The sequence below is a fragment of the Toxotes jaculatrix genome, chromosome 9, assembly GCF_017976425.1.
Source record: "Toxotes jaculatrix isolate fToxJac2 chromosome 9, fToxJac2.pri, whole genome shotgun sequence".
Lineage (NCBI taxonomy): Eukaryota > Metazoa > Chordata > Actinopteri > Toxotidae > Toxotes > Toxotes jaculatrix.
The window spans coordinates 27,562,173-27,575,991 of NC_054402.1; the positions used below are offsets into that span (position 1 = coordinate 27,562,173).

The following is a 13,819-nucleotide window of genomic DNA, read 5'->3' on the forward strand; positions in this document are numbered from 1 at the left end:
AGTGGGGGGGGGGGGGGGGGGGGGGGGGGGGGGGGGGGCGTCAGCTTAGCCAGTCAATTGTGGGACTCTGCGTGCTTTGCGTTAGCTGCTGCAGCCGCCCCAGTCATGTGGGTTATAGCGTTACAGACTCACAATTTCCCCAGATGTGTCAGCTATAGGGCCTTTTTCTGCTGCGTGAGCATCGCGCGCCGGGATGGATGGACGGATGGATGGAAGAAGGAGGGACGGTCGGATTTCGGTCCTGAGAGTGCATGATAATGCGATGAAGAATGACTGACAGACTGGGCAATGACAGCTCCACCCCACCTTCTTCCTCCTTCAACATCTTTTCCCCTACAAACTCACACTCACTGTGTGAATATGAGGGTAAACTTTGCGTCAGATTTGCGCACTTTTCATACGGTTGGCGCAGGCGAGAAAAAAGTTGACACATGCGATAAATAGATTAATAGAAAATACTGTTTAGGGACTGGTATAAAAAAAAAAACCGTATGTGAGTGGACTTGTTGGGTAAAAATACTACATTTTAAGATTGTAGCTTTTCAATCAGATAAATTCTGATGAGTATTTTTTTCCAGAAAAAAAAATACTTTTTTTTTTTGTTTCAAAAATTCCTCTTTGTACTTTCATGTTTACATTCAGCTTCGAATCACTTTCCTTCTTCCACGCGGTGAAGTTTTCCATGTAGAAAAAGAGAAATGAAAATACAAGTGATATTCAGTGAGAGGGGTTTCACAGAGATGAGGCTGTTTATTCCTAAAATAAAGAGTGAACGAGCCAGAATGATCAATGCGCCTTATTATGAATCATCAATGCCGGTGCCTGAAAGAAAAAACAAATAAAAACAAACAAACAGAAGAAGAAAAAAAAAAAATTTAAAAAGCGGAACAAGGCAGCGGACCGGTACCCCACACCTCACCTCCACCCCGGTACACTCAGTTGATCAAAGCTCCAGTCGGGGGTGATATTTCTCTCTCTGTATTACGGGAGTCACGGTTTACCCCCCCCCGCCCCCCCCCCCCCCCCCCACCACCCAACCCAACCCACTCTCCCCCCCCCCACCGCCCTCTGGGCACCCTGCCCGGCCAGCTCTAAGGTCACAGCCCCAGTTTTCACAGTGCCCCCCCCCCCCCACCCCCCGGGAAACTACACGCCGAGGCAGAAATTGCTTTAAGTATCTGTTTCTCATATTTTAAACACCTTTCGCCAACCCACCTAATCACCTGCTCGACTCAGTGTTTAGTCTCTACTCCGGAGTCCTCTCCTGCCTCTAACCGAGCCCCTTCATACCCCGTTGTGGTGACATTGTGTCACTAAACCGAGCCTGGAGGAGAGAGGGGAGACAAATAAACGTGTCATGATTAGAATTAATGATTGCATGCATCTTCACAGCCTCATTCATTATCTCAGATTAATTATCTCGCAGTGTACCAGTTCACTTGTCTGCACTTCATAAACCCCAAATCTCCTGGGCTGCTTTACAACACCATGGCCCTGATACAGGAATATCCCTTCTCTTAACTGTGGCCGCACTGGCCTGTAGTGGTCCAGATGAGACTTTTGATGGAAGGAAAAACAAATGCAATAAATAGAAAATGTGAATAAAATATATATTTTTTTTAAAAAATCCCAGTGGTCACTAATAAATAAACACATTTCAGATTCATTTGGATATTTAGGTATTTAGGTTGTTGCTGATGTTATAACTTTGATTTCCCTGTTTCTGAACAGGCCTGCTGAAAGGCCTCCTGCCATCATACATCCAATCACTCCCACATTAAAGTTGAAAGTGGGGGGAGTTTGTTTTCCTGAACGTGAGCGCGGATGCTGCGCCACAAATTTCCAATTTACAACTTCTGCCTGCATCAGAAGGAAAATGTGAGTGAGAATAAAATCTATCGCTAGTGAGGGATTACAATGGTAAGGTTAAAACCATTTTTTGCATTAAATAGTGTCTCTGCCTGGAGGGGAGTTGAGATATTTTTAAGCCTATAGCCCATATTTTGATTTCCTTCTATTCGTGGATTAATCTGCCTCTGTGAGCCTGGCTTTTTCTCTCTCTCTCTCTCTGGCTTATTCTAAATCAGGCGAAGATTATCCCCACTGACAGACTATCAAGGCATCTTCTACACATGGAAATAACAACAACTTTTGTCGTTTTACATGCTGCATTTACACGTTTGTGTGGTGGTGGTGGTGGAGAGTGCGAGGCCTGCAGACTGCCTACAGACTCTGGGCTTATATTCGGGTACTTCTGCAGGTTTTAGTGCGAGGGGGGGAAAAGGAAATGTGAGGTCTGTAGTCCAAAAAAAGGAGAAGAAAAGGGAATATCTCCATTGCTCATCGCCCTTTTATGCAAAACTATGGGCCGCCAAGTTGTCGTGGTGCTCAGTGACCCTCACTGCACTGTCTCTGTGATGGAAACACAACCAGATGCTCAGCAGACAACCGGAGACTGAAAAACACGGAAGTAGCGGCAAAAGAAAGGAAAAAGAAGAAGATATGAAGAGTGAAGTAGAGGGAGATGACAACAACATGCGGAGGAGGTGGTAACGCGAAAACAAAAAAGAAAAAAAAAAGAGAGATGGAGTCTGTGTGTTTTGAAGCCTTATCTCTTTTTCTTCAAGCCAGTAACACATGTCCTGTTGAAGGGGTGCTCCCCAGACGCCGAGAGGCAGCTGGACGGGGACGGACTGGCGTTTTGCATGAGAAGCAGCCCATATGCAAGAGGATGCTGGCGGCGGGTTGTTGGTAGAGAATAAATTGGAGTCCCTATTTCGCTTTTTTTTTTTTTTTAATTCGAAAAGAACGCAGCTCGATTCCATTTTAAGACGAACAAAGACAAATACAACATTTTCTTGCTGTACTTACATTTATTAAGCTATTGTCTTAGTTGGCCACAATACAACAGTCTGTGTAAAACAAACAGAGATGAATTACTCCAAAATAGTTTCATGGTAAAACGCAAATCTCCGTTAGATAGTAAAACGAAATGAATTTTGCTCAGCAAGCATGTTCACTTTTTCTTTTCATTTTTTTTTCTCTCCAGTCTGGACAAACTATTTTCATGAAGCTAAAAATGAAAACAAATCTTTGAATTATCAAAGACTGCAGGCCTCTAAAGCGTCAACACCAAAGACCCGACTGATCTCTTTGATGGGAAATGACTAATAATCCAACAAGCTGTTAGGCTCATGGTGTTATTTACTTAAGGTGGACTTGAAGTGGATTGGACCTCCCCTAATGAATTGTCCGAGGTGTCTGGGCCGCGAGCTCCTGACGGGCTGAGCTGCGCGAGCTGTCAACTTTAGAGCCTTTCTGTCTTTCACTTCCACGCTTCCTCTCCATGGCACCAAAGAGGGGGGACAAAAAACAGCTAAGGGGTGCTACTGCTTAAGCGCACGGGACCGTTCTTTAGGTAAATACACGTGACAGCCTGAAATGATGCGCGACACCGGGATGAAAAGATAACGGTAACATGACATCTCCAGAACCCATCAGCTGAGTAACATCTAGCCTTACTGAAGGATTTTTAGATTGCAACATGCAGCTGGTTTATTGATGAGAAGAAAAAAAATAAAAGCCTCCGGATAGTCGCGCATAATAAAACAAACGAGCCCAACTCGTGCGCAATTTTCTGGCGCAAAGTAACTTTACGTGAATAAACAGGGAGCGCGCCATGCGATACGCGCCCCCCCACCCCCCACCACCACCACCACCAGCTTCTTCATCCTGAAGACGCCACTGTATCTACCTGCTCAGATTCCTCCTTCATGTCCCCCTCATGCCCAGAAGACAATTTGCTCAGCAGCTGAAAAGTGGCATCTCTCCCTCCGCGCTGCTCGCCCTCCGCCGAGGCTGCTTCCTCCAAACACATTCACTTACATATGACAGTTTGCAGGGAAATTCTTGACAATTGGTGTCTTGAGTGTGCGGCATAAATAGCAGGCAGAGCCCTCGCTGGGTTATGATGGGGCGGCTTGATGGTTGCTGGCATGGTGCGGCGCTGATTGGTCGGGCCGCGGCCTGACGTCAGGAGGCTGGGAATAAGGCTGGGCTGGAAGCTTTAGGAGCAAGACAGTGTACTGGAGACCCAGCGCATCCCAGCATACGCACGGTACTGGAGACTGAGGGCATCCCAGCATACACACTGACTACCACCGGGGCCGCCAGCGCATACCAGCATCTCCCGCCACCACAAGCTGAACATCCAGGATCATCGGACAGACCGAGAGGGGAAAACACTTTTTCTTTTTAAAGAAGAAAAAATCTTTTGGGTGTGTGATTTTGTTCCTCGCCGGGTTGTGAACCGTGGATACGCTGCCATGTCAAAGTACACTGAATTATTTATAGGCGTGCGCGTCTTGTTGTGTGACAGCTCTGCCCTTAAAGCATTTTATTAGACGCCTCTTCCAGCAAGTGACTGGCACACGACGCTCTTCTTCTCGGCCGATGCGTCACTTCCAAGAGCGCCGGGACAACCAAAGTGGCTCCGGTCCTCTCGTCTGAGCCCGATCTGCAGCTTCCTATGCTGAAAGCTACATTTTTGGCTGAATCGCGCGTTTCTTTTTTGCTCCGGATGCAATAAAAGGACTGATTTATTTATTTATTTGTTTTCCTTTTGGCTTTTCCACCTGCGGGAGAGAGGACGCTGCCGCCATCCATTCCTGTCTGTTTTCTTTTTTTTTTCTTTTCCTTTTTTTCTTTTCTTTTGGGACGCTGAACCTTTTTTTATTTTATTACTATTATTAACGCATCCAGGGAGAAATCTGTGGTGACACCTGATCGACTGGCTTCTCCGCGCCACATTGACCCGGGAGCTCCAGGCGGAATCAGGGAGGGAGAGAGAGCAGATACTCGGTCAATGTTCGGCCTGTGCTGTTGATTTTGTTTGTGTGTGTGTGTGTGTGTGTGCGTGCTTCATCTGTGGGGTTGTAGCCCAGCCAAAGCCATGGTCCACTGCGCCGGCTGCGAGAGGCCTATCCTGGACCGCTTTCTGCTCAACGTGCTGGACAGAGCCTGGCACGTCAAATGCGTGCAGTGCTGCGAGTGCAAATGCAATTTAACTGAGAAATGCTTTTCACGAGAGGGAAGACTGTACTGCAAAAATGATTTCTTTAGGTAAGCTCGGGGAAGGTGACAGAGAAACTGTTCTGTTCTGGTTCTGTTCATGTATGTGTCTGGGTTGAATGTCAGGAGTAAAAGTAAAAGTAGCAGGTGAACATGCACATGTGCCTGTAGGAAATTATATAAAGACAGTTAAATAGAATAAAATAGGAGCAAATATGGAGATGGCGCGTCATAAAAATAGCTGGAAACACTACAAACTTAAAAAAAATAAAGTAAACTAAATATATATGTTCAGTCTTCTGCAGATCTGGTGCAGATCAAGCTGAAGCATCCTCAATATTATTTACAACTTTTAAATTAGTTGTATTTATAAGAAATGCTGATAAATTCAGGCTGCCTCCGTCTTCCTCAGACAAACTTAAAATAAAACTATTACATTCTTAAAACAACAACAACGAAAGCATAAAAGAGGAAACCCAATAATCAGAATAAATTCAAAATAAAAAAAATCTGGCAGCACCTGTACCGCACCCTCAGGATTACAGGTATTTACAATGAACTCGGAGCCTCTGTTTTATTTGTTTGTTTATTTATTTCTTCTCTAAATAAATGAACAGACCGACCGGTCCGTGCCTGTAGGCGTGAACGAGGACGTGGAGGCGATAAGCTTTGATTAAGAGCGAGTAATTAAAAGCTTGTTAATTTGAATTCTTATGCAAAACAACAACAAAAGAGAGGCAGCAACATTAAACGCGTGTGCAGCTCGCTCTCAGCGGGAAGAGAGGGCGGGTTGTTAGGAAATCGAGGAAATCACACTTGGGGTGTTTTTCTTTCTTTTTTTTTTTTCGTTTTTTTTTTTACAGCGTGGTGTAGGCAGCCGGGGGAGCGCACAGGATCAAACCCCGGCCAGAGGAGCCGCTGCCCGGTGTGTTTGCTCAGTCCGACTGCAGGAGGACGTGATAAGTGGATTTGAATAGTAAACTAGTTGAAAAGATCAAGTCCGCAGACAATGTAATCACAGACGTGCAGTCAACAAGCGGTGCACACCACTCAATACACATTGTTTAACGGTGAAGTCAATGGCAGGGCTCGGATTTATTATTCTAAAACAAACGTGCGGTGTCAGAGAATTAAAAGAAGCCGAGTCCTGACTGAATTTCACCGTTTGAAAGATGTTTTACAGTCTCTCAGAGAAGGCAAAAAAAAAAAAAAAAAAAAAAAAAAAATCTAGAAACTGTAGAAAATGTAGAGATAAAACTTAAATGAAACATTAACCAGTCATTGCATAGTTCTGAAAAAGCCTCTGGAGGAAGGACATCGTGTTTTTATCTTTAAAATCATTTTCAAAAAAAGAATTATATAAAACATACACCCTGCGCGACATTATTACATTTTCTTTAACAATTAAAATATTTAGAAACGTCCTTTTCCCAAAAGGACTAAACAGTAAAATACTGAATAATATATCTTAAACAATTCTTATTATTATCATTATTATTATTATTATTATTATTATTATTATTATTATTATTATTATTATTATTATTATTATTATATTATTGTTGTTGCTGTTGTTGTTGTTATTATCATCCAGAATGCCAGTGTGGATTGTGGTTTAGGAAAAAGCACAAGGTCCAAAAAGTTTGACATGAAGCTGTTTTTTTTTTTTTTTTTTTCGTTTTTTTTTTTAACGATTTAACTTTAGAGCCCAGATTTTCAAAGAGTCCAGTGAAGGATCAGTAATAATTTAGTGTGACTTCAATGTCTAGACTTCATTATAAATTCTTTATTTATTTTTTCTCACACAAAAGGAAAAAAAAAAAAAAGTGTGACTCTAAGAGACACTGATTCAAGTCAACAACGTTTTCAGATGTTAGGCGACGTCCATGTTCTGTTCTCCACCATCTCCGCCTCATCACCAAACCTAACCGGAGCTTTTATTTATTTATTTATTCATTTATTTATTTTAAACGCTTAAAAAATGATTTTTGTTTGGCTAAAAAATATTATTATTATTATTTTCTAACAATAATAATCCTCGGCACATTTTCCTCCTGCAGGCGGTTTGGCACAAAGTGTGGCGGTTGTTCGCAGGGCATCTCTCCGAACGACCTGGTCCGGAGGGCCCGGAGCAAAGTGTTTCACCTCAACTGCTTCACCTGCATGATGTGCAATAAGCAGCTCTCCACCGGCGAGGAGCTCTACATCATAGACGAGAATAAATTCGTTTGCAAAGACGATTATATAAGCAACACCAATGTAAAAGACACCAACCTCCTCTCAGGTAAGACAGAAGCCCTAAGAGTGTATGTATGTGTTTGTATGTGTGTGTGTGTGTGTGTGTTTGTGTGTTTGTGTGAGCACAAGGCGGAATAAATTGTGATGGATGTGATGTGTTCAGCCCCGCAGTGGCTTCATCATTTCCATGACCAGGACTTAGACGGCATTCAGAGAGAGAGAGAGAGAGAGAAAGAGAGAGGGAAAAAGAAAAAAAAAAAAAAAAAAAAAACATAGTGCATTGTTTATTGATTATTCTGCTCCCAAATGTAAACTCTAACATTTTCACCTCAGCCCGTTTATTTTCTCTGACCTCAGTTAAGATGATGAGCTGTATCTGGGCCTCTAATGTAAATATGGTATGTGGTTTGTTCCATAATCAGTCATGATGATTTTTTATTATTGTTGTCCTATGTATTCAAGTCTTTCAGCTGAGGGAAAGAACATAAAATAATCTGCTTTTATCTGTAAAACGAATGTTCCCGCCTTTAAACCTGCACACGTGCTGTTTTAAGGTAGAAAACCTAAATGAACCTTTCAGAAAATATCGTTTGTTTTTATTAATGTTGGTACTTTGCATCAGCGGCTTCAGGTCATAGTTCAGCCACCTTTAATTGACCAGTGCATATCACTGCTGACTGAGTCCACAGTGAGAAACAGACAGGATGAAATCATTCCCATGCTTCTCTGGTTATTCTAATGTCCACATGTCATCTCTGTAGTAACGGCATGCAGCGACCCCAGTTTATCACCGGACTCTCAAGACCAGCTACAGGACGACGTGGTCCTAAAGGACACGGAGATAGCCGCCCTGTCCGACAAGGAAACGGTTAATAACGAGAACGACGACCAGAACCTCGGAGGGAAGCGGCGCGGCCCGCGAACCACCATCAAGGCCAAGCAGCTCGAGACGCTGAAAGCGGCGTTCGCCGCGACCCCGAAACCCACCAGACACATCAGGGAGCAGCTGGCCCAGGAGACCGGCCTCAACATGAGGGTCATCCAGGTAAAGGAACCTCGACTTTTAGCGCATCCAAGCTGGGCTCTGAAAACTCCCAGAGATCCTGCACCTGGTCTAGAGCGTTCAGCTGGATTCGCTTTTATTTTACTATGAACGAATGAATGAACCACTAAATACATATATATATATATCTAATGGCCCATATTTATTAGCAAGGTGTTTCTCAGACTGTGGCCCCCCTCAACAGAAATCACAGTGATATATGGTTCAGTAGTAAATCATCAAACCGGGGGGTCTTGTGGTTGTGTCTGAGATGGTCTCGAGTATTATGGAAATCAAATTCAAGGGACACCCACAGGTTGAGGAGGTGGGCTCGCGCCTTTTTTTTTTTATTTTATTTTATAGGGTGCTACGCACCCATTAAAAGGTGTGATGTAACAGCTTATATTTTATGGAAAAAAAAAAAATGTCCCTGCCAATCTGCCAGACCTGCCATGACCGTGCAGGCCTCATCCCATCAGAGAGGCTCCACCCCCCACCTCCCCCCAACCCTCCCCCGCGTCTCACATCTTTCACCCCTCTTTAAAGGAGGCCTCTTCTCTTCAAACTGCGCAGTCACATTGAATTCATTAAGCCAAAGATTGGCCGACCGACGGAGGTTGATTTGGAAACGGGTAATTTATATGGGTATTTTTGATTCTTGGCGCGCAGGACGGGGCAAAGCCGCCAACTGGCGCCGGGCTGCTGGGAGCGCTGGGAGTCCTGGCACAGTGCTGCCATCACGTTTTGCGACCACATTTAGCCATGCTGTGAGCATTTCTAGCCAAGTGGAAAGGCAGAAATCTGTTTCAAGGGTCTTCAGACTGTTTCCTCACAACTCTACATTAGGAGAGGGCCGCGTTAAGTTAAACAAGGAGCAAAGACCAACACAGACAACTGACAACACATTACTATTATTATTATTATTATTATTATTATTATTATTATTATTATTATTGATGTTGTTTTACGGTCAATTCTATTTCTTTTTCTTTTGGCGAGTGCTTATTTTTTGTGGCGCGCCAAATTATTGGTATGGAATTATTGTAAATGATAGATTAACCTATAACACATATTATTCCGGAATTATAAGAAATTTACTCCCAGAAAATCATTCGAAATTAGAACTGTCCAGTATTTATTTTATTTTATTTTATTTTTACTAACAGCTTTCCATGAATGTGGGTTTTCCTTTTCTTTTTAAGTAGAGCGTCATAGTGTGGATGAGATTTCGGGGCAGATCAAAGGTAAAAAAGGTTCAGAATAACAGATTAATAGCGATAAAGTGAGCGCGAGGACATAGGGGTATCTAATATGTATGAGCACGAGGGGGAAAAAGGGAAGGGCGTAATTAAAGGAAGCCGGCCTATAGATTAGGAAATGATAACCTCCAAGAGCCTGGTAATATATTGGTAACAACCCTCCTATTAAGTATTAATTGGAGATTTTAAGCCCCCGCTGCTGTAGCCTTCAGTCGGAGTAAATGGAGGGTTAAAAGACCATTAGGGAGGTTAGATGTGACTCCCGCTCCTGTAAAGATAATTGGGGCGCAGTCGTCTCCACCGCAGACTCTTGCGGATTTAAGGCTCATCACGCACGCCGCAAAACACACACACAACGCGGTTATTTACTCCAGAAAGAAGCCACTGTGGTGCAAGCGCCAAGGTAAATACATATGACATCTAATTACACTTCCTTTTGAACGGGGCGTGGTGGTGGTGGTGGATGTACACAGTGAGGTCTATTTACATATTCACAAAAATAACGGCGTGCCAATTTATTTGTTTGTTTGCGTTAGTTTGTTTTTATGTGTATTCGCACATTTCCTCCACCTGAAATTCACAGCGCAGCGGCCCTCAGCCCCGTCTCCATCATCTCTGGTTCTGCTTCTCCTCCCTCCTCCCGTAAAGAATACTGACGTGCAATCAAAATGGCGTCAACAGCCTATTGCATCTTTGCTGAGTAACACGAGGTGACCGATATAAATAAATGTGTGTGTGTGTGTTTGTGTGTCCAGGTCTGGTTCCAGAACCGACGTTCCAAAGAGAGACGCATGAAGCAGCTGAGCGCGCTGGGCGCCCGGAGGCACGCGTTTTTCCGGAGCCCGAGGCGGATGAGGACGCTGGTGGACCGGCTGGAGCCCGGCGAGCTCATCCCCAACGGGCCCTTCTCCTACTATGGAGGTATGGTCAAAGTTAAGCTAGTTTTGTCAAAGAAAAAAATAGTAATAAAAATAATGTCCACCTATATTTTCCCTTTTTTTGTTAATGTCAAAACGAGGTTTGGTATAATTCTTATTTTCTATAATTGTTTTATTCTCCTGATTTAATCTCTTTAGTTTCAGTCAGACATTTTATCTAAAATATTTTTTAAATTCTTATTTGTATGGTCCTGTATTTCCTCCATTTCATTTGTTTTCTATTTATCTGTCTCTCCCTGCTATTTTATCTTATCTACACCCCATCAGCCAAAGTGCTGAACAAGAAATAAGGCCATTTTATTTAGCTTTTTATTTCTTTAAAATAAAACAGGCTGCAGTGATTATACTCAGCCCTAAGGTTCTTGTGTTTTTTAAAACAAAGTCAAAAGTGATATATATTATTCAGTTCAGGTCACCTCATCCACAGCCTTTTGGAAATCAGTGGGCACTGAGTGAAGTTTAAGTGAAATGAGTTCACATCTGAGTGATTTGATACCACGCTCTTCCTTCAAGTGCTTTGAAATATCTGATAATTTTCAGAGAATTTCATTTGTGTTCAGGCCTTTGTCTTTTCTGCTGAAGCAAAAAGTCTAATAATATTCTGCTGAACTTAAAAAAAAAAAAAAAAAATCGGTCTCAGTAGGTAGAATCGCTGATGAAATGGCCCCCACTTTAATTAATTTTGTGGCCACGTTGTTCTCCCCACCCAATTGCAGTTTTGATTTAAGTGTAACGTGCTCTGTGACTAATGTAGCACGGCAAGGGTCTTTCTCCCTCACTAATACAAATCAAGCTATGTATATTCAATGAATTCCTCAACGTCTCTGGAATTATTTCTGCACACCCATTGTTCTCAGAGCGAACGCTGATTTTTTCCCCCCCTTCTTCTTCTTCTCTTGGATCTACAGATTATCAAAGTGAATACTACGGCCCGGGAGGGAATTATGACTTCTTCCCTCAGGGGCCTCCGTCGTCGCAGGCCCAGACCCCAGTTGATCTCCCCTTCGTGCCCTCCTCGGGCCCCACGGGCACCCCCCTCGGAGGTATGGACCACCCCCTGCCGGGCCACCACCCCTCTAGCGAGGTGCAGCGCTTCTCCGATATCATGTCCCACCACCCAGGGGACTCTCCCAGCCCAGAGCCCGGAATCCCTGGGCCCCTGCACAGCATCTCCTCGGAGGTGTTCGGCCCTAGTCCGCCCTTTACCTCACTGTCACTGAACGGCAGCGGATACAACAACCACCTGTCCCACCCGCCCTCGGAAATGAATGAGGGCACTGTGTGGTAGCTCTTTGACCGAGCAGACTTTACTGGCCAGAGATTCGGTAATGGAGGGTGGTGAGGTTTGGTGGTGTTGGGGGCTGGAATCGAGAACAGGGACATGGATATCAACAGGGTTAGGGCAACACCATTGAATCTTTTTTTTTTTTTTTTTTTTTCTTTTTGGTGTTTTCATATTTATTTATTTATTTTCCCACATGATTTGTTGATCTTCTTTGTGGGGAAAGCGTATCTGGCATAAAAATTATGCTCAAAAACATTGTCTTCAGTATTGTGTTTGGGTGTTTCAATTGCTTCTTTTGCCCACTCCCTGCATCCAAAACTGGACTTACAACAAGAAAAAAAAAAAAAAAAAAATCAAAAATCAAAAAAACAAACCAAAAAAAAAAAAAGTGCGAGACTGCTGAACTTGCCCCTATTTGCCCCCCTTTCTTTGGGCACCTGGGGCACCCTGTCACCCCTACTGAGTCCTGTCAGTGGCCCAGCATAACAACCAAACCCCCTAACACTCAAAGGTGGGGTAGAAAACAACCCTTCTGAAATCTCCTATAGTATGTTCCGAACACGAAAACATCATTAGCTACTGTCAAAGACTTCAATAGCTTTACAGAGAGAGAATAAAGGGGCTGAGGATTGGTTGTGTGCTGACCTGGCACCGTAGGAAGGCTGAGCAGCATTCAGACTACGTTCGAGGCACTAGACATGTCCCTTGTATTTATTCAGAAGCTCCTCAGACCTCTTTGCCTCTCAAGGCTCTGCCATATTAACACTTAACCTTTTTGACACTACGTTTCGGGCCAGAGGAAACGACAATTTTTCCTCCATCTGGACTGTTTCCTCTTTTTTTTCTTTTCTTGATTTCATAATTTCCACCAAATCTGAAGAAGGCCGCCTTCAAAAGGCAAACAGTAAAACCCTCTCTGGATTGCAAACCCTTTATTTAAAATGGAAGTGAACTTGAAATGTTGAAAATGAAGTCTACCTTCTAAAAATCTTCTACTGGGGTTCTAAATATGGGACTTAGAACAGTCAACTGTTTACGTAACCTATTTAATTCAGGAGTCCAGAAGTCTCGAAAAACCATGTTTTAGAACCTCTTGATCCATATAAAAATGTTCCAAGCAACCAACCAAACTTTTGTATTGATTTCATTTATATTGTATGGAGATAAAAACACATTTGCTGGGGTTGTGGTTCACTGTGCTAGTTTGTACAAGATGTTGTTTACAAAAAAGCTTAAAAAAAAAGAATAAAAACAATAAGTAGACATTTGCCAAATTAAAAAAAAAAGAAAAAAATAGCACAAATACTGTTAAAGTGCTTTGCACCATTATCTGCAGAATGTGTTGAGACAAAATGTAAGTGTTAAAAGGAGTAATTGACTTCTTAATTTTTTAGTCTGCTGACGATACATTCATAAAATTGTTAATATAACATACTTAGACAGGTTTTATTTTTGTGTCTTCAAAGAAGAAAAATCCAAACTATTAAAAATTGATGGTCAAATATGCAGCTAGTAGCTGCTACATCTCTTTGAATATCAAGCCCTCATGATATGTCTTTTAATGTTCCAATAAACCTAAGCTTATGTGACCTCCAGTGCATATTAGACCATTCACTGTATAAATACAACATGTTGACAAAAATGTGTTTCTAATAAAACTAGAAAATATGCTTATGAATTTTTTTAACACATTTTCTTTGGCACAGCTATTTCTATACAGTATACCCTTACATTACAGCGCATTATGTATCACTCAGTGTCAGCGCAGCCGTACATCACGGGGCTCTCCGTGAGGTACTTATCAGGCCAGTGTCACTCCTTTCATAATGAACGCTTTTTGTCTACATGTCTAATTTTCCATTCACTCGGAGTGTGAAATAATTGGCCTTTGCAGACACGGTGACAGGTAAACATTTGTTAATTCTGATTAATGGGATTCAAAACCACCGAGTGAAATTGAAACAGCAGTTGGTGGAAAGTGATGAAA

General features: G+C 42.7%; 1 protein-coding gene across 1 annotated transcript; it reads left to right on the top strand.

The window, feature by feature from the left end:
* Nucleotides 1-4,951: 4,951 nt before the first annotated feature.
* On the top strand, nucleotides 4,952-11,835 carry lhx1a (LIM homeobox 1a). The gene is made up of 5 exons (XM_041046784.1): nucleotides 4,952-5,121; nucleotides 7,131-7,354; nucleotides 8,070-8,353; nucleotides 10,365-10,530; nucleotides 11,456-11,835. The coding sequence occupies exons 1-5, from the start codon at nucleotides 4,952-4,954 to the stop codon at nucleotides 11,833-11,835; spliced, it is 1,224 nt and encodes a 407-aa protein (XP_040902718.1).
* Nucleotides 11,836-13,819: the final 1,984 nt, after the last annotated feature.